At 45.4% G+C, this 21495-nt stretch overlaps 1 protein-coding gene across 1 annotated transcript in view; it reads left to right on the top strand.

Annotated features, from left to right (window-relative positions):
- CSMD1 (CUB and Sushi multiple domains 1) overlaps positions 1-21495 on the top strand; it is a 942957-nt gene that overhangs the window by 740141 nt on the left and 181321 nt on the right. The window contains exon 6 of the mRNA XM_049790475.1: positions 7062-7174. Coding sequence (XP_049646432.1) covers positions 7062-7174 — 113 coding nt within the window. The remainder of the gene's footprint in view (positions 1-7061; positions 7175-21495) is intronic.

Below are 21495 nucleotides of genomic sequence, written 5' to 3'. Positions count from 1 at the left end.
AGCAATATTTAATTGGAATTTTCTGGCTATCTTATTTCTCCTTGGAATAACCGTGATTATCCAGCTTTAATTGTTGTGACAATTATATCTTTAATTAAAATTCCTGAACAAATCTGTATTTTCTTATATATCCATGGATATTAATATTATCTTCTTCGCTATTAACCTCTGCTAAAAACTATCATTCTTTTTGATTAATCATCATTTTGCTTTTCTCAGGAATCCTTGCAAATTATTTAGAAAAGTAATTGAAATTCGAGGCTGGCCCACACCATGAGAGAATCCTGATTTTCTGCTTGTTTAATTGATTTTGCAGGTAAAATAGCATCAACCGGGAGTTGTCTTACTTACAATTTTAAGTCAAGCATCTCTAAAAGCATATCTGAATTATAAAATTATTTATAGTTTGTTCATAACTCACAGCTTTTTTCCAATTAGAGCCTTTCTTTTTTCCCCAATAGAAGAATGAGCACTAAGTTTGGAACCTTATTTTTCTCTTAGACTTGGAAGGCTTATGCTCACAGTCCACTGTACGTTTCCCGACTTTCCCACTGATTATTTTATTCTAATTGAGTGAGATTTAGTATTTCACAGGCACAATCAGAGTGAGCGCAGACACATCCCTGAGCACGCAGAAGTGCTTGTTACATATTGTGGAGAAATAACAGGTCTTCAGGGCTCGGGAGCTGCGTGGAAGTGAAGACCGAGCGAAGACCGAGCGAAGACCGAGCGAAGACCGAGCGAAGACCGAGCGAAGACCGAGCGAAGACCGAGCGAAGACCGAGTGAAGACCGAGTGAAGACCGAGCGAAGACCGAGCCTTATCTGCCTGGCCCTCGTTAGTCCCCAGTGCAGCCAGGTGTGCCTTGGAGACTCCCAGCACCACAGGAGTCAGGGTCATTCCACACGCATGGTCCGAGAAGCGCTGTACCCTCAGGCCCTGTGAGAGGGTCCCCTAAAAATGGCTCCTCGTTCTGGCCACTGATGGAGCCACCATGTCCCTGGCCCCAGGACCCGTCCCGGCCTCATCTGTGGTAAAGCCTCAGATTTGGTCCCAACTGTCTCATCACTTCTTATCTCTAATGATTACTGGCCTCTTCCTCCTACTGTACAGATCCACGATCCTAATCTGTGCTCCTAATCCATGCCCCTTATTCTGCACTTCTAATCCATGTTCCTAGTCAGGGTTCATTTCATCCATGCTCCTAATTCACTCTTACTTCATGCTCCCCTAATCTACTGAATTGAATTTGATTTTAAGTGTTAATGGCCAGCTTTGTGAGTCACATTCTCAAGCCCGGGCTCAGGGCCGCCATACACTGCCAACTGCTTTCACCCTTACAGTATCTATCGGCTCCAGGTTTCCACCTCTCTGACTCTATCCACTACTCAGAGGATTGGCCCACACAGCACAGGGTACACATATGGTACCTCACAGACTTTAGACTGACCCTGAAGAGGAACCCAAGGGTAAAGGCAAGCAGGGGCCTTTCTCATAGTCATGTCATCAATTCTCCCAAACTGGCCATTGATTGACTTGCAAATGCTCTCCAGTTGCTCGCCCTGCTTGTAGACAAACAGGAGAATCTGTTTCATGTTTTCCTGCCTTGGGCTGAAAACGTGCACCGTTTTTCAGGCTCGGCCCGGAAACCTAACCACTGCCTGGCTTGGCCTGAGATTTTCCTCTGTGAAATGCTCCATGTGGCCAAGCCAGACACTGTGGGCCTTTCCCAGAGAAGTAGACAAAGCCCTTTGTGTTTAAAAAGCTTTGATCTTATCTAACTGTTGGTCTAGAGTAGCCCAAACACCTTCCCTAAATTTCTAAGTCTCCAACTAAACAATAATCAGAGAAAATTCTTGAGGAAATTGTTCCGAGGGAAACACAGGGCTCAAAAGATTGAATCACTTTCTTTGGGATTGATCTATCTAGAAGTGTCACAGGCAGATTAAGTCAGCTTCATGTCAGCGGCAACTCCCATCAGGCCTTGCTCTCTACTGTCAGAAAAAATGCTCAGCCACAGATTCTGAGAAGGTGGCTGAGAAAAAGTGCGATTGGGCACCCGATTTAGTAAATTATTTCATGCACTTTAGTATTTGCGAATTTGATTATAGTGGCTTGTGGATGTTCGTTACCGTTACAATTCAATTTTACCACCAAATGGACTTAATGGCATGATTTCTGCTGCAGCTTTGGGAGGTAATTCTGAGCCATTACCATCGCAGGATCTGCTTTTACACACAAGTCCTCAGTACATCTGTGTGGCCCTACTGTTGACTGGTGAAGGGAGGTGTTCTTTTCTATAACTGAAACCCAACTACAAACATGTTCTTAATCATGGTGCTTAAATAAAGGGTTTTTTTTTGTTTTGTTTTGGTTTTGGTTTTGGTTTTTGGGTCACAAACGGCAGTACTCAGAGGTTATTCCTGGCTCTGTGCTCAGAAATCACTCCTGGCAGGCTCGGAGAACCATATGGGATGCCGGGATTCGAACCACTGTCCTTCTGCATGCAAGGCAAACACCCTACCTCCATGCTATCTCTCCGGCTCCATAAATATTTTTTAAAGGAGATAATTAAGAACAGGCAGGCTCTTTTTTTGAACAGCTCCCCAGGTTTCAATGTCCTCCCTTCCCCTGGCCTATTCACAGCAGTGAATAGCCTCACCCCCTCTGGATGGTCCAAGGCAGGTCTGAGAGGTGCTGACCTCTGGGTAGGTGAAGAGGGAATCCCATCCCCCTGGCACCTGACCCTTTGGTCCATGCATAGCAGAGGATGCCAGAGGAATAAAGAGACTGTGTCATTTTATAGCAAATAAATACAATCATATTAATGCTGACCAGTGATTCAAACAAGCTTTAAATGATTCAAAGAATGTTTCTCACCAATGTGGACGATTGGTATGTGTATTTGAGAGGACAGATTCAAAATTATACTATGAAGGGCTTGGCAGTGTTTAGTGACCACTCCTAGATCTATGCCTGGGGCTCACTCCTAGCTCAATATTTGGGGTTCATTCCTGGCTCTAGCTCAAGGACCACTCCTAGATCTGTGCTCAGGGATTGCTCCTAGCTGTATGCTCAGAGACTGCTCCTGCCTCTCAACTTAGGACTCATTTCTAGCTCTGCTCAGGACTCAATCCTGGCTCTATGCTGCTCTGGGCTTTCTGCTCAGGGCTCATTCCTGGTTCTGGCTCAAGGCTGATTTCTTGCGCTGCGTTCAGGTATTACTCCTGGCTCTGTTCACAAGGATAACTCCTGGTGTTCTGAGGGCCGTATAGTACCAAAGACTGAACTCTGGCTTTCTGTGTACAATGCACTTTGCATCTGTGCTCTCTTACATTCTGCTAGTGAGGAAAATACTTAATATTCTTTCATTTTCAAGTAAAGTTTTGGGGAATATAAAATTCCCAAATATTCAAGAACAGCCCAAGTGAATCATCTTCTTTTTCTGTGTTAAATATATCTGAACATGTGACTACCTGACATTTATGGACATTAATCTTGTCTGATGCATGAAACTGAACTGAGTCCATGAAATGTTATCCACACAGCTCTCTGTATACAGAGATATGTTCTGCTAATCTCTTGAGTTTCTTTTCCATATTTCTGAAGCCACATCATCATAGGATGCCCCCTCAAATATTAACCCCTAATTACCAACAAAATTGCTTTTGGATATTGGCATATATCTTACTCCTAATTTGCATGTCTCATTTAAGAAGACAATCTTGCTTTGAGGATATAGTGAAACCAGGGACTGCTATAAAAAGATTGTTTTTAAGACTATAAAATCCTTTAAAAATAACAACTTAAATAATCCCCTTGATCCTAATTGGTCTTCACCCATTTCACTTTCTCTGTAGTCATTACAATTTATAGGCTGCTATTTTTAAGTGATGAATATATTTTGTTGTTGTTGTTTTATTTGGGGGGGGGGTCACACTCGGTGGCGCTCAGGGGTTACTCGAGGTTTTATGCTCAGAAGTCAATCCTGGCAGAATAGGGGGACCATATGGAATGCCAGGATTCGAACCACTGTCCTTCTGCATGTGTGGCAAATGCCCTACCTCAATGCTATCTCTCTGGCCCCTGTGATGAATACATTTAAAAATTGATAGAAAAATCTTAAGCCTCATATCTTCAGAGCCCGAGCAGAATCTACTCTGGTGCCTCACACACTGTTATCCTCACTCACATCAGCTCTGATCCAGGCACCCTCCCAAATGATGTCACAAAAAAATTACAGCAATGGATGTATTTTCTGTGAGGACTAGACTTTGAGCCGATGGTTTTTGTTTGTTTGTTTTGGGGTGCCATACCCTGTGACACTCAGGGGTTACTCCTGGATATGCACTCAGAAATCGCTCCTGGCTCAGGGGGACTGTATGGGACACCAGGGATCGAACCAAGATCTGTCCTGGATCAGTCACATGCAAGGCAAACGCCCTACAGCTGTTCTATCACGCTGACCCAGTGATCTTTAAATGTTTTATTTAGATTTATTTTTAAGTTGTAAAGGTATCCAGGACACATGAATCTCAGCACATTAGTTACTGCTTTTCACCATTTTTGTCATGACATTCATTAAGTTGACATTTCTGACACATGGGAAAGTCTTCGCTTATATCCCATCTAGAGGCAAATTAGAACCAAAACTCAAAAAAATGTTGATTGGGGGTCAGAGAGTTGGTGTAGGAGTTAAGGTGCATGCCTTGCGCTGATTTAATACCCAGCACTGCAAATAGGTTCCTCAGCCCCTTCGGAAATGAGTCCTGACTAGAGCCAGGAATGAATCTTGAGCACAGAGTCAGGAATGAACCCTAAACAGAGTCAGGAGTGATGCCTGAGCAGAGATGGGAGTAATCCCTAAACATTGGCTCAGAAGTGTCTGACTGAGCACACAGTCAGAAGTGAGCCTTGATCACAGAGTGAAGATTGAGCTTAAGTGAGACTTAGGCACAGGCAGGAGTGAGCCCTCAGCACTGCCAGAGTTTGAACCAAGAACTCCCACAGGAAAGCACTGATTTAGACCTTTGATCTGCCTCCCACATTCAGATATGAAAAAGGAAACTATAGCCTTAATTAAAAAGTGAATTAAAGAGTATGAAATAACAATGGCAATAACTCTATTCTGCATTCTTGATAATTGCATAATCTGAATAAACCTCTGAGTTTTTTCATAAATTCTCTCCCATAATCTGTCATAAACTGTGTCAATCTTGAGTCTATTGACCATGTCACTAAGTAAATCTACAAAGACTGTGCTAGGAAAAAAGTTTGCTTAAAAAGAGCCAGCAGTGTCTCCTTTAGGACTGCTGGGGGCTCTTGGATAAGACCCATTTTAGTGTGTTAAGTGCTTGCTAAAATTAAAATTCAGATGCAAATGGTGAGTCCCTACCCAAGTGTGAACTGGGTGTAACTGTGTGACTTGGTGGGTTCTTACACATGGAAATGAGGAGCCAGTGGCCACACTGAGCCTCTCCTCATGCCAAAGCTGGTTCCAGGGGCCAAAGTGATAGTGCAGCAATAGAGCATTTGCCTTGCATGCGGCTGACCCAGGACGGACCTCAGTTCGATCTCTGATGTCCCTTATGGACCCCCAGCCAGGAGCAATTTCTGAGCACATAGCCAGGAGTAACCCCTGAGTGTCACCAGATGTGCACCCCCCAAACTGAAAACAAACCAAAAAAAACAAACAAACAAAAAAAAAAAAGCTGGTTCCTGGTTGCTCTCCCCAGCTTGAGCACTAGGCAGGGGAGTCTCCCTGCTCTTACCAATCTCCCAGGTCCTACACAAACATTTCCAGCCTTCTCTTTGCTCTTACATTTACCATGTATCTAAGTATGCTCCAACCAGCAGCTGTCAGTGGGATTTTGTTCCCACCTGACCAGCCTGTGTCCTGTGATAAGGGAGTTCACTCCACTGACATTTACAGAGATTATTGACTGAAGCGAATCCGTTGGCTGTTCTGTGAAGATTTGGGGTGGTTGTGCCGTTCATCATCATGGCTTTAGCATTTCCCTCTTATTCTATTTTGTGATGTCTAACTTTTATGAGGTAATCAGCCTTCTTTTGCCTCTTCTTGATAATTTATTATATATATAATATATATATATATATATTTTACTGTGACATTCACAGCAGTAGCTCTGGGCTCATGACCCTTCCATTTCTGCACCTTGAATTTCTGTGCCTTCTCTGGGTGCTCTTTTCTCCCTTCTGTCTTTTTACCCCATTTTAAGACTTTCACACATGGTTTTCCTTCCAAGCAGACTTTCCCTGGTTTTCCTAGAAGTCTGAGGTCTGTCACCACCTAATTCACTTTCTGCTCTGCGAGTTGGAAAACATCTTGAATGTTCAAGTGCAGGTCAGCCCACAGGTCAAACTGGCCCATCCCCCAAAGAATCACTGATACTTTGCTGAGCAGTTGAAGGAGAAAAGGCCTCCTATAAAGGGGATGTTGGTACAAAACAAAATAATCAACGTAAAAACCTCTGTGTCCTTCAGGCCATGTGGCCATGAGTGTGGCCAAGGAAAAGGCCTCTCTGGAAAGATGGTCCCTGTAGCTGTCCCAGCTGGGCCCATCTTTCTGGGGCAGGAAGCAAGTCTGGGAATCTAGGTGACAGCTGGATCCCCTGGGCCAGCAGGCCCTGCTCCCCAGGGACACTTTAGTCCACATCACTGAGTCTTGTGTGGAAAGACTTGATTGTGATCCATTTACCAATACATGGCCTCCTGGCGTATATCCTTGCTGCCCCTTCTGGCCAGGGGCTGGAGACCATGCAGTGTGATTGGGCACCCCTGGCTGGTCCTGTCCTCACTGCAGGCAGCACCAGTGCCCAGGACCAAAAGGTAGAATCGGATCCTGCTTGCTTGGTGTCCAGTGTGGCTGAGTCCTGTGGAAGTAGTGAGCGAGACATTGTTAGCTGACCCTTGAGTGATGAGGGCTACACCGCCCTGTCACCTTCACTTCTGGGGAAACTGAGGCTCAGTTGGCTGGTGTACATGTGGAAATGGCGGTGGGTCAGTGGACACTATTCTCAGGGACTCCTTTTCTGTTCCAGGCTCACAGGCATGACTCTGCCAGCCCCGGTCATCAGCAGCAGGAACTGGCTGCGTCTGCACTTTACCAGTGACAGCAACCACCGGCGAAAGGGCTTCACCGCACAGTTTCAGGGTGAGCCAGAAGACTTGGGGAGATGCAGGAAGACGCTCAGGGAAGGGTTCGAGAAATGGCAGGGGACACGTGGGAAGTGGCTGGGCCTTTCCTGAGGCTCTTGGGTCTCCTTGCTCAGATCAACCAGGCTAGAAAAGCAGAATTTCTTTCTGTGCCCTGGAGAGGGTCCCTAGGAAATACAGATAATAGGCCACAGCTCCTGGATACGACTAGGATGACTTCAGTCCATTTTCTGAGTCTCTTTGTAAGGTCTTGAGGGTTTCATGGGGAGGTCTCGGGGGTCACACCTGCCTCTGTCCTCTGCGGTGACTTCCCACTGGTGTCCAGGGATCATGTATCATGAGGACTGGTGCCCGGTTTGGCCCTGGAAAGGCGAGGGCCCTCCCCAAAGTGCTGCAACTCGTCTCACATCACCAGTATTTGTTGCCATGTATTGATGAGAAAACAGCTGATCAGGGTATAGGTAGGCGCCCACCATATTGGGAAGTTTGCTCACCTGCTCTGAGGAGGGTCATGTGGCGTGAGAGAGAGCATTGTGCAGACCCCAACTGAAGCATCCCCAGAGCTTCAAGCTCCTAGTCCCAATCTTGAAGCGAAGATACTGTTAGTACTGACAGCAGAAGCTGCTTCAGGTGTGTGTGTCTGACCCGGTGCTGCCTCCCTTCTGACCCAATTTCCTGTGTGCTTTACTGACCCAGTGCGCTTCATGCCCCAATGATTACTGATCTTCAGCACCCATTCCTTCTCCTGCCTGGAAAAAGATCCTGTGCCAATGACTCCTCTTCCGTTTGCAAATAAAACCAGCATCTAGGGGTCTCTCCTGGACTCCTGCCCTGAGAATGCAGGTCCCTTCAGCAGGTGCCCAGGCCTCAAGACCAGGACAGTGGGAGGGGAGGGCAGTGTGCTGCCACCAGGTGGACCCTGGCTGGCCCCAAGGCCACTGGCATCTCACCAGGTGCCAATCAGCCAGCTCTGCCCATCCTGAAACCATGCTGCTCACAGGCCAGGATGGGCTGGAATGCCCTGGAATCCTGGCTGGCCAGGGTCCCATCTTGCCCAATACAAGGAGCAACAGAGACCCCCCCAGTTCTGTGTTCTGAGGCTGCACAACTCAGCATTTGCCCTGGGGAAGGCAGATGGGTTTGCCCTGGGGCCCAGCCACAGCCAATGTTTTCCTTCTCCATGGTACTGGCCTTTGTTCTCTGGCTCAGGGACAGTGTGAGTGGAGGAGACAGGGTGAATGAGGACTCTAGAGCCCAGGTGTCTGTAAGAGGATCCAGGCTAGTGAGATTGCCCTGCCACTGTGGAGAGACAGACAGGCCCTCCCTCTGAGCTATAAGTGGGGACTGCAGGACCTGGAGCTTCTCTGGGGTTCAGGCGTCAGAATCAGTGCCCAGAGGCACCAGGTGGGCAGGCAGGCCACAGGCCTCCTGAGCTCTGTCTACACTTAAGGAGACTGGGTGTCTCCCACTCCACCTGATCATCTGTCTATGATGGGACCTGGGAGCAGAAGGGATGGTTCCATGTCGCTGCTGCATGAAGATTCACTACTAGATGCAAAAGTGTCACAGTTCTAACACCAACTGCTGATGGGTGAGTAGTATAAGTGTGCAAGGACATACATGTGCAAGTACATACATGTGTAGCTGAGATGTACAGGGTCCTATTCTGTGTACACATTTATTGTAAATCAAGAAGCTCAGGAAACAAGCTTGTTGTTTTGTGCCAAGAAGAGATGCATTATAGAGGAATGCTCTAGAAATCATGGAAGGATGCTCAGCCTCACCTAGGATGGGGAAACATTCCTGGTGCTGAGCACATACAGGTCACCTGTGTGACGGGGTAATGGGACCCTTTATCCTGCCTCTACGGTCCTGGACCCACATGGTGGGCATGATGGTCTCACCACTGATAGTCACACTCCAGACAAGGACCCCTCTGTGAGCCTTGGAGACTTTGTTTGTTTGTTTGTTTGTTTGTTTTTTGTTTGGGGGCCACACCCAGCGTTGCTCAGGGGTTACTCCTGGCTATCTGCTCAGAAATAGCTCCTGGCAGGCACGGGGGACCATATGGGACACCGGGATTTGAACCAACCACCTTTGGTCCTGGATCGGCTGCTTGCAAGGCAAACGCCGCTGTGCTATCTCTCCGGGCCCCAGAGCCTTGGAGACTTTGAGTCTCTGTCACAGCCCAGTGGCTTCTCTTCAGGATAAACCAAGTTTCTGTCCAGGATCCTTCACCTGCAGGGACTTTCAGGACCTCCATAATCCAGGAACACTTTTCACTTTTTAGAACCACACCTGGTGACACTCACTTCTGGCAGGTTCAGGGGACCCTAGAAAATGTCAAGAATCCAACCTGAGTTGGCCACGTGCAAGGAAAACACCCTACCCTCTGTGCTATTGCTCTGGCCCCATGGAATAGTTTCTTTTTAACGGGGTGCTTTTCTTGGCCAAATAAACAGGCCCCCTCCCCAGCACAATATATATCCCTGCTTCTCTTTCTTCATGTCTTTAATGTTGTTCTGTCAATTATTTTGTCCCTGTCTATCGTGATTTCTTCTCTGATGTTTGTCTCTTTATGGCACAATCAAGCTAAGCCACAAATACAGCCAGACACTGGAGGAGCAAGAAGATCGAGTGAGTGAGTGAATAAATAAATACATAAATAAAAACCTCTCTTTGGAGTGGCTTCCCAAAAACAGCACCACAGTTAAAGAGGAATCCTCTGCAGAAAGGCACTCAGACACTTGCAGTATCTTGTGTCTGTTGGGCTTCTGCAGGATGATAGATTTATGTAGGATTCATTATTTCTTTAAATCAGCTGAAAATTGAGCCCATTCTTTATATGTTGCCTCCACCATTAATTATAATTAAATAAGTGCCTTGTTAGTGCAATCCATCATCACGACATTTTTAGTGTCTTTGGGGTGAATTTTTAAAGGAATATTAATCTTGAAGAACAACGCCTCTTCTCTATTAAGTATCCATGCACAGGCTAGCTCAAGTGTTACATATGTTTACCTGGCTATTTATAAAAATACGATTTTCCCAAAATGAAATTCCCATTGATTCCTGTAACGGATAAATCACTGTGATGGCATTTGTAATAAAGTTCCAGTTTCTATCGAGAGCACCTGGATCATAAATCAAGGAGGAAGCTAAGCATGGATTCCAGGCCTGTGTTGACACAAATAATTAGTTCGTCTCTTCGGTGAAAGTTCTCTAAACTAGAGACTTCTCGTGTCTCTCTAAAATGCCCTTAGGAGGATGGGAAGCTTCATCTCTGCAGATTAATTCAAATGTGGGTGGCCTCTGCGTTTCCCCATTCCCCGGCCTTCAGAGCTGCAGCTGAGTGTCCGAGGGCAGCATCTTGCTTTTGAGGGCTACTCAGTCCACACTTGGGTCTGCCCGTGCCTGGGTATTTCTACCACAGAGCAGAAGCTCAACCCCTAGGAAGGGAGCTAAGGCAGAAGCTGCATCTTGTACATTGAGATCAGCTGAGATCGGGGCTTGCTCCTGCCTGCAGAGCTCAGAAGGGCTGATGGTCCCGCCCGCCTCCTGCTCAGAGAGATTTCCTGCCAATCCTGTCGTGCCAATACCACCTTTCACTGGCAAAACTCATTTGAGTCTCTCCTCATCCTAAACCCCATAAATGCAAAAATAGCACTGTAATGGTCTTTTTTTGTTAACAAATCTTAGCTTTTATTTTTATAATAAATCCTTTTATTGAATCACCCTGAAATACAGTTATATAGTTGTTCAAGGCTGAGCTTCGGTCATCCAACATCCAATACCCTTCACCAATGCACATTTCCTGACAACAAGGTCCCCAGTTTTCTTCCTGCCCTTCCCACTGCCTGCCTATGAGAGAGTTCTCTCTCTCTCTCTCTCTCTCTCTCTCTCTCTCTCTCTCTCTGTGTGTGTGTGTGTGTGTCTGTCTGTCTGTCTCTTCTGTCTCTCTGTCTCTCCCTTTATCTCTTTCCTTCTCTCTCTGTGTCTGTCTCTCTCTTCTGTCTCTTTGTCTCTCCCTTTACCTCTCTCCTCTCTCTCTCTTTCTCTCTCTCTCTCTTTCTCTCTCTTTCTCTCTCTGTCTCTCTCTCTCTCCTCTCTCCTTTTAGACACTGTGATTTTCAATATTGTTATAGAGGGCTAACATGCCTCTCACTTTCCCTCCTTTCAGGACCCAGTTCCTGTCTAGAGTGATCATTTCCAACTATCATTGCCACACTGCCTTCACTGCACTCCCTACTCTTTGGGACAAGCTTCCTATCATGGACTAGTCCTTCTGGCCCTCAGGATCCTAAAAGGATCTTTTGACTTCTCTCAGAAGCCAAATGCCTACCAAGTGCCTGAGCTGGGCCCTCGGAGAAAAATGTTCTTGGAGTCTCTGGGCTGCTGGGCCTTGCCTTGACGGTTCCAGGAAGCTCCTGTTGTCACCTAGTGCTAGTGCCCTGGCATGTCCAGCATAGCTAAGCATGAGAGCAGCTGCCTCTTGTAATGTTCTGGAAGGCCGAAAAGTGATACAGCAGAGTGGCCGATGCTTATTTCACGAGCTCTGGGGAGTGCTTCTGCATGAGCTGCAGTTCCTTATTAACATCCTAACCCCAAGTCACCACATAGTCGGACAGTACTGGATCCCACTCTGCTGAAAGTCCCAAGCCTTTCTGGCAGGTCCACAGGGCACAGGTGGGCTCTGTCTCCCTTCGTCCCTGTCCTCACAGTCATGTGACTGGGGTAGCCACTGTCATACGTGGATACAGAGGCAGGCTTTACTCTACCCTAGGAACACGCTCAGATCCAGTGCCCTCCCACAGCTAACCCCTCCCTCCTCCATTTTATCCCCTCCCATCCCCAATCAAGTCCCTCCCTCAAACACCTTCCCTCCCCATCAATCTCCTTCCTCCCCCATGAAATCCCCACCCATCCCCTAATCAGCCTCTCCCTTCCCCCTTCATCCCTCCCTCCATCAAACCCAATCCAACCACAACCTTGTACAGAACCTTCCCCCAAAATCTTTATTTCTACCCCTATCAAACCTTCCCTCCCGTCTTCCTCTGCCCCACCCACTCTCCCCCACCCACTCTCACTTCCTCACTTCACTCATGCCATGTCACCCCCTAATGACCCAGAATCCCTATAAAGGCTTCCCAGTTTCCCACAGTCACATTGTCAGTATTTTACACCATGATACCTAAAATAAATTAAAGGAAGTGTGCAGAGAGGAACCAAAAAAGGTTCCAGAAGCTCAGCCTTAACAAATGAAAGCTCTTGGTGCTGAGGGACAGGTTTGTCCTAGCAGTGCGGCTGAGCTTAGGTACCTGGACCCTCCCTCCTTCTTCCTTCATGTGCCCTGGAAACCCCCTTCAGCTGTAGGTGATTCCCCCCCCCCCCCCCGTGAAGTTCGCAGGCTAAAGGTTCCCACATTCCCTTTTCTGGGAAATCCTACTAGGGATATGATTTTCTTTTTTTGTTTTTGTTTTTGTTTTTGTTTTTGGGTCACACCCAGCTGCGCTCAAGGGTTACTCCTGGCTCTACGCTCAGAAATTGCCCCCAGCAAGCTCGGGGACCATATGAGATGCCGGGATTTGAACCACCGTCCTTCTGCATAAAAGGCAAACACCTTATCGCTGTGCTATCTCTCCGGCCCCCATGGGATATGATTTTCTTAACTGACAAGAATTGTCCTAGCCTGGCTGTGAATAAATTCCCTGTTGAAATCATTAAAGTTACTATTTAAAGCAGAGCTGAAATAATATTAAGTTTAAATTCAGTGAAATTAATACCTTTGTGAGATTTTTTTTCACCTGGAAAAGTAACATTTTGTAATGGTTTTATTTATGTGCATATCCTTTAAAATTCATTGACTTATTCAATGATACCCAAAAGAGTCTAAGAGAATTTTAATTATACCTTGATTGAAGGTACAATAATTTGGGCATTTCTTCAGATTTTAAAATCAATGGTTTTTTTTAAAGACTAGCACCAGGGTTATTTACCTCCTAAAATTCTTAAAGTCGCCTTAAGAACCCACGTACCATAGGCTTGCTTTTCATACAAGCATTTTAAAACATTTTTGAGGCAACCTTAGCATTTACAGCCCTTAATCTCAGCCAGTTATAAATTCAGTTGACATCATCTTGATACAAGTGGATCAATACGGCAATGGATATTGACATCCTCTTGATTAGTGCGGATCAATAGCAATACTCACTAACACATGCAGCCCCTGCCAGGGTGCTCTCTCCAGGTCCTAAAGGATTTGTAATTTTCTTTGCCTGAGAAACTCTTTTCAAAGTTGTTCCTTGTGAAATGAAGTTATAACTCGATTGATTCTTCAGGGATTGATTTTTCATCTTATTTCATTAGCCAATTACCATCTGATGAGCTGTAGGCAGGAAGCTGATAGTTTTGCAAGTTCGTGTAATTTTCTTATCCACGGGTATTCAGGTAATGAGCAGAGAAGGTCCTCTGTGCATCTCACCAAGTTGAAGTTTGAATGACAGACATTGAAAATGGCAAATATATATAAAGAATTATGGCTAATTAAATATTCATTAAAATCTCACTTTTCCAAGTATTATTAAAGGGCGGGCATTGTCTTCTTTGATCATCCAGAAAGCAGGCCATGTTTTATAGATGAAAGCTCACGCCTAGCATATTTAAAGGGCACTCTCAGAAAAGGCTCACTTAAAAAAAAATCCACTCTAGAAAAACACATGCCAAAAAAATCCTATTTCAAATAACTTCAGTGGAAAATATTCCCTTGAAATAAACACAGAGTGCCTTTCCACTCCACCAGCTGTACCCTCCACTTTATTACATTGAATTCAAGATAAATTTGCTTCCATATTTCAGTATCTCCAAGAGAATAATCTACTTGACAGGATTGGATCTGTCCTTTCTTGATGCTGTATAGGCACATCCAATGGCTCAATTCAGACTCAGGAATCAGGTGTTAGACCTCTTTCTATGCTCTCTCTTCTCTCTCTTTTTTCTCATTCTATCAGCTGTTGATACTTTCCAGTCCTGCTTCTGATGTCCTGCCCACTGATTCTCCCCTGTCTGCATCTCTCTTGAAGAGAAGAGCAGAAACAAAGGGAAGATGAGATAAAATGAAAATACTGGGGTCTTGGACAGTTGTAAGACAGATGAATGAAATTCATAAAAATGAGAAAAACAAAATGTCTGAATTACTAGTTCACCAACCATATGGCACAACCTTACAAGACTAGCATGTAAGATTTTACAAGACTCACAGATCTAACTATGGCCTGCTCTGGCTCTGCACATGTGTTTGTTTTAAAGGGCTGGAAAATGCTAATTGGGATAATTTGGCCATTAAAGCGGGGCCTGAGAGATAACATAGTGGTAGGGCGTTTGTTTTGCATGTGGCCAACCTGGGAGAGACATGGTTCAATTCCCAGCATCCCAAATGATCCTGTAGCCTGCCAGAGCATTTCTGAGGGTAGAAGCCAGGGTTAACTCTTGAGCGCCACTGGGTGTGGCCCCCAAAAAACCAACCAACCAATCAATCAGTCAAGTTTTAAAAAATGGAAAAACAAAAGGGTGTTGAACCAGCATTTCCAAGACCCTTTGGCCAGCTCAGAGTCAATGAGTTTCAGAGGATAAGAAGAAGAAAATGGCTGAGGGAAAGGGGGAAACAGGGGAATCATTTCTTGTACATCTAAAATACACCAGAGATCACAGATATTTCTGTGAAATTTAAAGATTTGGTCTGTGAGTTGGCAGAGCAGAAGCTCTGGCCTCTGGTCCTGCCATCTAGTGTATCAAGTGTCCTTGAGTGGAAGTCATGCTGGGAAGGGAATCAGAGCTTGTCTAATAGGCTGATGTAGTAGCAACAATAGTACCAACAAAAGCAGCAGTGAGTGAGGAGAAAACAATTGTCCCTGGAAAGGGAGGATGGTGGCTTCTACTTAGCTGCACACCCCAGTCCCGGTGTCTAGTTGAGCTCCCTCACTTGGCCTGAACCTGCAGCCACCCCCATCAAAGCAGGCATCCCCATTGAATTCCTGGAGTCAGCTATGTAAGGAAGAAAGGAAAGCAGAAATTTCACCCATTGAGACTTCATGGCAGCAAAGGTCAGAGAAGACAAGAGGTGTGTGATCCAAACCGCAAAATGTGAAGAAACAAAAATAACTGGATAACCACCTACGAAGAAGGACATATAGGAAAATAGAAAAACTGACCAGACCAATAATGTGTAAGGAGATTGGAATAATAATAATAGTAATGATGATAATAATAATAATAATAATAATAATAATAATAATAATAAAACCTCTCAAAAGCCCGTTAGCTTCACTTTAGAGGTTTTTCTAAACATTGAAGGAATAATTAGTGCCAATGAGCATGGAACAGGAAGACATGGAGACATAGTCAGAAACCTGACTGATAAAGGCAGGTAAATGTGCTCAGAAAATAATTACAGGTCAACTACTTTCATGAACACAGATGCAAATAACCTCAGCAAAATACCAACACACTGAATTAAACATACAAATTAATGTAGCATCCTCTCAGATGAAGTCATGTGAGGCTGGAAGAGCACAGTCTACAGTGTAGACTCAACACAAATGAATCAATGGGATACATACACTTCAGAAAAAAAGAGAAAAAAATGTAAGATTTTCTCAACAAATTTAGAAGGAATATTTGATAAAATACAACCTTTATTGATGATGCAAACTGTCTGAAAATTAGTTCTAGAAGAAAAGCAAATAAACATAATAAAGACCATGAATGCAAAGCTCACAGCTCACATCACTGTGGAAAGCACAAAGATTTTCCTCAAAGATCAGGAAGACAATGAATGTCAATGCCGACACTTGGAATCAACAGAGTGACAGAAGAACCGTACGTGTCACTAGACCAAAAGGCAAATGAAAATCTGCCAGGGTGGAAAGAAACAAAAGTGAAATCATCTACCAGTGAGGGGATCTTTCCAGACAGGCATTCTAAATGCCACCAGAGATAGTACAACTAATAAACAATTTCAGTGAGGTTTTCACATGCAAAAATTACTTGCATTTCTTTACACTAAAACTGAAGTATTCAAAAAAATTAAGAGTGCTTTCCTTACAAAACACTAAAAATACTGAACATAGGGGCCAGATTGATAGCACAGTGGGGAAGGTATTTTGCCTAGTATATGACTGATCGATCTCTGGCATCCCATAGATTCCTCTCCCCTCCACCCAAGCCTGCCAGGAGTGGTTTCTGAAAACACAGCCAAGAGTAACCCTTGAGTGCTACCAAGTGTGTACCAAAACCAAAAAAAAAAATTCTTAGACACTTGGAACACAGTATTTCCCACGCTCTTCAATATTGACTGGAAGCTTTGGACACTGAACATTTCCAATACTGAAGAAGCAAATGAACGCCAGATACAAGGGAAGAGGCCCATGCTCCTGTAGGAAGAGTGAGCAGTGTCTGCATCCGTTCTGAGTCCTCCACACTCTCTGCAACTCTCATCACAGGGCCAGTGGCATTTTTTAGATAAATAGAAAATCAAAGGCAAAACAAAGTTCTTACAAAATGGCAAAAGAGCCCTTGGAACTAAGGGATCTCTGTTCAGAACAAAGTTATTCCCTGTCCTCTGATTTGGGATGAGCAATAGGAATCAGTAACAAGGAACTCAAAGTGAAGAGTGACGAATAGAGTGAACTCAGGAATGGGCCCCACCACTCAGCCACCTCTCAAGACCAGCCCCACTCCTTCACAAGGCTAGAACAAATTCAAGAAATGGTCTGGGGGGGAGCAATGTCCACACAAAGATCCATCACACACACACACACACACACACACACACACACACAAAACAGCAACTACAGAGATCTACTGGACTCAAAGACACAACAGAGACTTAAAGGAAAGATCATAAATCATGAATCTCCTGAAAGACAGAGGGAGGTGGACAAACACAGATGTTCGTTCACTGAGCATGACAAGCACAGGCCTGTGTAACAAGAGGGTCATTAACACTCAGCCCTGCATATCCAAGTCTTTCAGTGCCACAACCAGAAACAGTGGCTAGAGGGTCTCAGCAAACCACTGAGAGATGGAGAAGATGCCACAACCTAATAGAACATATATTAGCCAACTAGAAATGGCCCCATCACTGCTCTGGCCCCTTTCTCTGCCCCTTCTACTCCCCATAGCGAGGTCCAGTAGAGGGAAAGTTGTGTACGCCCATTGCTAAGGCCTGACTTCTTCCAGGTGCCTGGTCCAGCACTCCAGGAGGACATGGCTTCCTTGTAATTGACAGGAGCACTGATATCTATGCATTTGGATGCATGATCAAAATTCAACTCTAAATTACTGATCAGTTACACATCTAAGCTTCAAATATGACCTGCACAAGTTTGAGAGGTGAGAAGCCTTTGAAAAGTCCCTGAATATAGGGTGTAGAGAGTACATACTTGGACTGTGGGTGTCCTGCTTCTCCGGGGGTGACAGCTGAGACCAAGGATCACACAGTCAAGATGGGAACTCTGTGTCTCCCAGATCATAGGGGCCTTATTTTTCCATCTGTTTACTCATATTTAGGGTGATCAGGGTACCTTTGGGGCCTGGAACAGAAGCCAGGGCCCTTCATCAGTAGCTCATTATCCTGCCTAACTCTCTCCCTGCCTCAGGGAAGGAATGGTACATTCTGAGCTTCTACAGAGAAAAGTTGGATTAAAATCTGTCAGAACATGGAGAAATACCTAAGACTGTGAGCACATGCCAAAAGTGGAATTAATGTTTCCACTTAGAACACATTCAGTTCTTTTGGTGTTTAAAAAATGCATTGGAGGGACCGGAGAGATAGCATGGAGGTAAGGCGTTTGCCTTTCATGCAGGACGGTGCTTTGAATCCCGGCATGCCATATGGTACCCTGTGACTGCCAGGGGTGATTTCTGAGCATGGAGCCAGGAGTAACCCCTGAGTGTGGCCGGGTGTGACCCAAAAACCAAAAAAAAAAAATGTATTGGAACTGTTTTAGAGTCAAAGCAAAGCTAACCATCAGCTACAGTGAGTTTCTTCTAGTTCCTTCTCAGCATGAAATGCAGAGCCATATCCATGTCTAGGCTTGTAGAACCTGGAGAATGGAGGCCAAGACTTTCTTACATACCTGTGAAATGGTGTGTGAAAAGATGAACTTTTGTGAAAGTCACGTTAGTAATAACTGTAATATTCTGGCACTGCCAAGTCCACTGCGCTGACCAGTCAGTGTTGCTGCAGCACCTTGCAGGGCATTTAGTTGTTTCCTGTAACAACTTCCCCTACAGTCATTGGTCAATCATGGGATCTATGAATATAAATATGAATATGAACTACAAACTGACCTGAAGTTGGAAGGCTGTATGTCTCCAGACTCCCTTGCTGGCCATCCCTTTCTTTTTCTGTTCTCATTGAAAAATGATTCCATGAATATTCAGAGCTCACATGCAAGCAAACAGGAAGTCTTTCTTCGAACAGCAGCTGCATTATGAGCAGGATACCTGAAGAAAAGAGACAAATTCATTTTCCTGGGAAGTGCCATCATGTAGAGGATGTGTAGAGCATGGGGTGGGGGAGCATAACAGAAATTTAGTTCCCAAGATGGGTTTGGTGGCTTTAATGACTTGGAAAATAATGGTCTTTGCCTAGGGCCAGGCTAGGAGAGTCAGACCCAAGGCAACCAAGAGACTGAAACATTGGCCTAGAAGAATTTGTTTCTAGCCCCCATCAACTTCTCAAAGAATCCCAACTTTTTTTTTTTTTTTTTTTTTTTTTTTTTGGTTTTTGGGCCACACCCGGTGACGCTCAGGGGTTACTCCTGGCTATGCGCTCAGAAGTCGCTCCTGGCTTGGGGGACTATATGGGACGCCGGGGGATCGAACCGCGGTCCTTCTCCTAGGCTAGCGCAGGTAAGGCAGGCACCTTACCTCCAGCGCCACCGCCCGGCCCCAGAATCCCAACTTTTTGCTGGTAAAATACTCATACACATTAAACATACTTTATCCCTACTCTTGCCCATGAGAAATAGGATTTTTTAGGGGGGTGAGGGGCACACCCAATGGTGCTTAGGAGTTATTACTCATGGCTCTGCATTTAGTATTCACTCCTAGTGGTGCTCAGGGCACCTATTAGATGAGAGGGATCAAACCCGGGTCTGCTGCTTGCAAGGCAAATGTCCTCCCTGCTGTACTTTTGCTCTGTCCCCAAGGAATAGGATGTTGAAGGAAAAATAAATTGGGAAAAAGATCAGCTTGCATCTTTCCTGAGGAAGCCAAGCCACTCCCAGATTTCCCGAGCAAGATAAGCATGTGTGGGTTAGTCCTGTCCACCAACCTTCTCCAGAGAGAACTGGCTCCTGGAGTTTCTTCGACAGCCATTGTTTGTGATGGGAACGCTCACAGAAATCACTGTGACAGGGATGGACAAAGCCAAAGCAATGTTCATTCCAGTGATAGGCCCTGCCCCATCAAAGTCGAGTGCCCACAGAACTGAGACACAGAACTGGGAAATTGCAGCTGGCAGTTTCTCTAGCCCCATGCCCATGACGAATCACTTTCCCTAGCCCCATGGCTGGCCTCTCAGGAATCCTTCGGGACCTCACCTCACCTCACTTCGCCCCAGCAGTCCAGTAGTAGGCATCCTCCGCACCAAATCTTGGGAGATCTCACAGACCAACCAGCACAGAGTCACTCCAAGGTCACTCCCCAGTGCCTACCATAGTCCTCAGAGGTGCCCTGATGTGTAGGGGCAAGACACAGCTCCCAGGAGAGTTCATTAAGAGCCCCTTGCAGACAGATGAGTTTCAGAAGCTTGACACCAGGTCTGCAGGGAAGGCTGACACGATTCACAGCTCCTCCTCTTATACATTTGGAGAAGTGGGGCCAAGCAACCCAGTAGGAAGAGGGGTTCCGAGGGCAAAGCAGGAACTGGAGATGGGATGGGGGTGGGTAAGTAATTAGCAGTGGACTCATGATACAAAATCCTCCTTGGACCTAAAGAAGCATTCCTCCTCCATAGTTCTGACCATCCGATCAGATCCTTCTGATTGCATGAAACTGTTCCAACTCACCTCATCATTAGGGGAGATGGAGTGGCTCCCTGGCCACTTTCCTAAGACACAGAATTGAAGCAGGTGGTAGAAACCAGGTGCCCATGACTTACTGAGCAATGCAAGTACGTAAGAGCCATACCAGTAACTAGCAGTTCATTATCCTGAATGAGTGGGCAGGAGGCAACCCTGAACTGAGGCAGGGCCCCAGCGGCTTGTTACTTTATTTGTCCAGCTGCTAGGTGTGGAAGGGCTACCCCAACAAGGAAGATTCATGGTTTGTGATTGGCTCTGCAGTGCACAGTTCTTTTCTTGGAATGATTCCCTGGTTCTTCTGTGACATCGCTTCCTATTTGCCACCTCTGCCTCCTTTGGTTGCTTCACACGACATCCTGATTCCATTGGATTCCCATCCTGATTCCCATTTGGCTCTGATCCATAAAATTCCTTTATCTTTGTGCCTTTACACGGAGAACAAGAGAATCACAGCTGAATTTCGAATATTCAGAACTCAGTATGAGGCCAGAGAGTGATCAGGGAATCAGTTCATATTTAGCAGAGGGGTTGAGGCAAATGAGACTGGCAGGATTACTGAGGGGCCTGCATCTAGTCTATGATAGCATCATAAGGGCTGTGTGCTCAAAGCTGTGTGCTGTCACCATGTTGAATGCCAACTGGCCTGAGGGCATGCTGGGGTGCACGAGCTAGTTGAGCCAACATTTTGTCCAAGGGGACAACTGAGCAGCAAAGTGAGGATTGAGCAGATTAGCCAGCCAACTTCCAAACATATACACTAGGGCGCTGGAGGGATAGGGAGCAGGTAAAGTTCCTAACTTATATGCAGAAGATGCAGGTTCAAGTCCAGCATATCAGATGCCCCCAAATCAGTGCCAGGAGTGATCCCTGAGCAGAATGACATGAGTTCTGAAAATAGCCTGGCATGACCCCAAAGTTTATATGATTTTTTAAAATTTAAATATGTAGATTTGGGAGACAGAGTACAGAGAGTAAGGCACTTGTCTTTCACACAGCTGACAAGGGTTTCATCCCTGGTGCTCCATAGAGTCCCCTGAGTATTTTCAGAGCTTACAAGAGTTTTATATCATGCATTTATCTGGTTCTCCATCCAAAAGGTGGATAGGTGATCAATAGATAAATAATAGGCAATAGACCATTAATAGGCAAGGGATGGATAGACACTGATGAGTAGTAAATGACAGATGTACAGGTGGGAAAATGCATGATGGGTATATGGATAATTGACTAA

This window comes from Suncus etruscus, chromosome 17 (assembly GCF_024139225.1).
Source record: "Suncus etruscus isolate mSunEtr1 chromosome 17, mSunEtr1.pri.cur, whole genome shotgun sequence".
Lineage (NCBI taxonomy): Eukaryota > Metazoa > Chordata > Mammalia > Eulipotyphla > Soricidae > Suncus > Suncus etruscus.
Note: the sequence above shows the minus strand (reverse complement) of the source record. Positions and strands in the feature narration are given on the sequence as shown.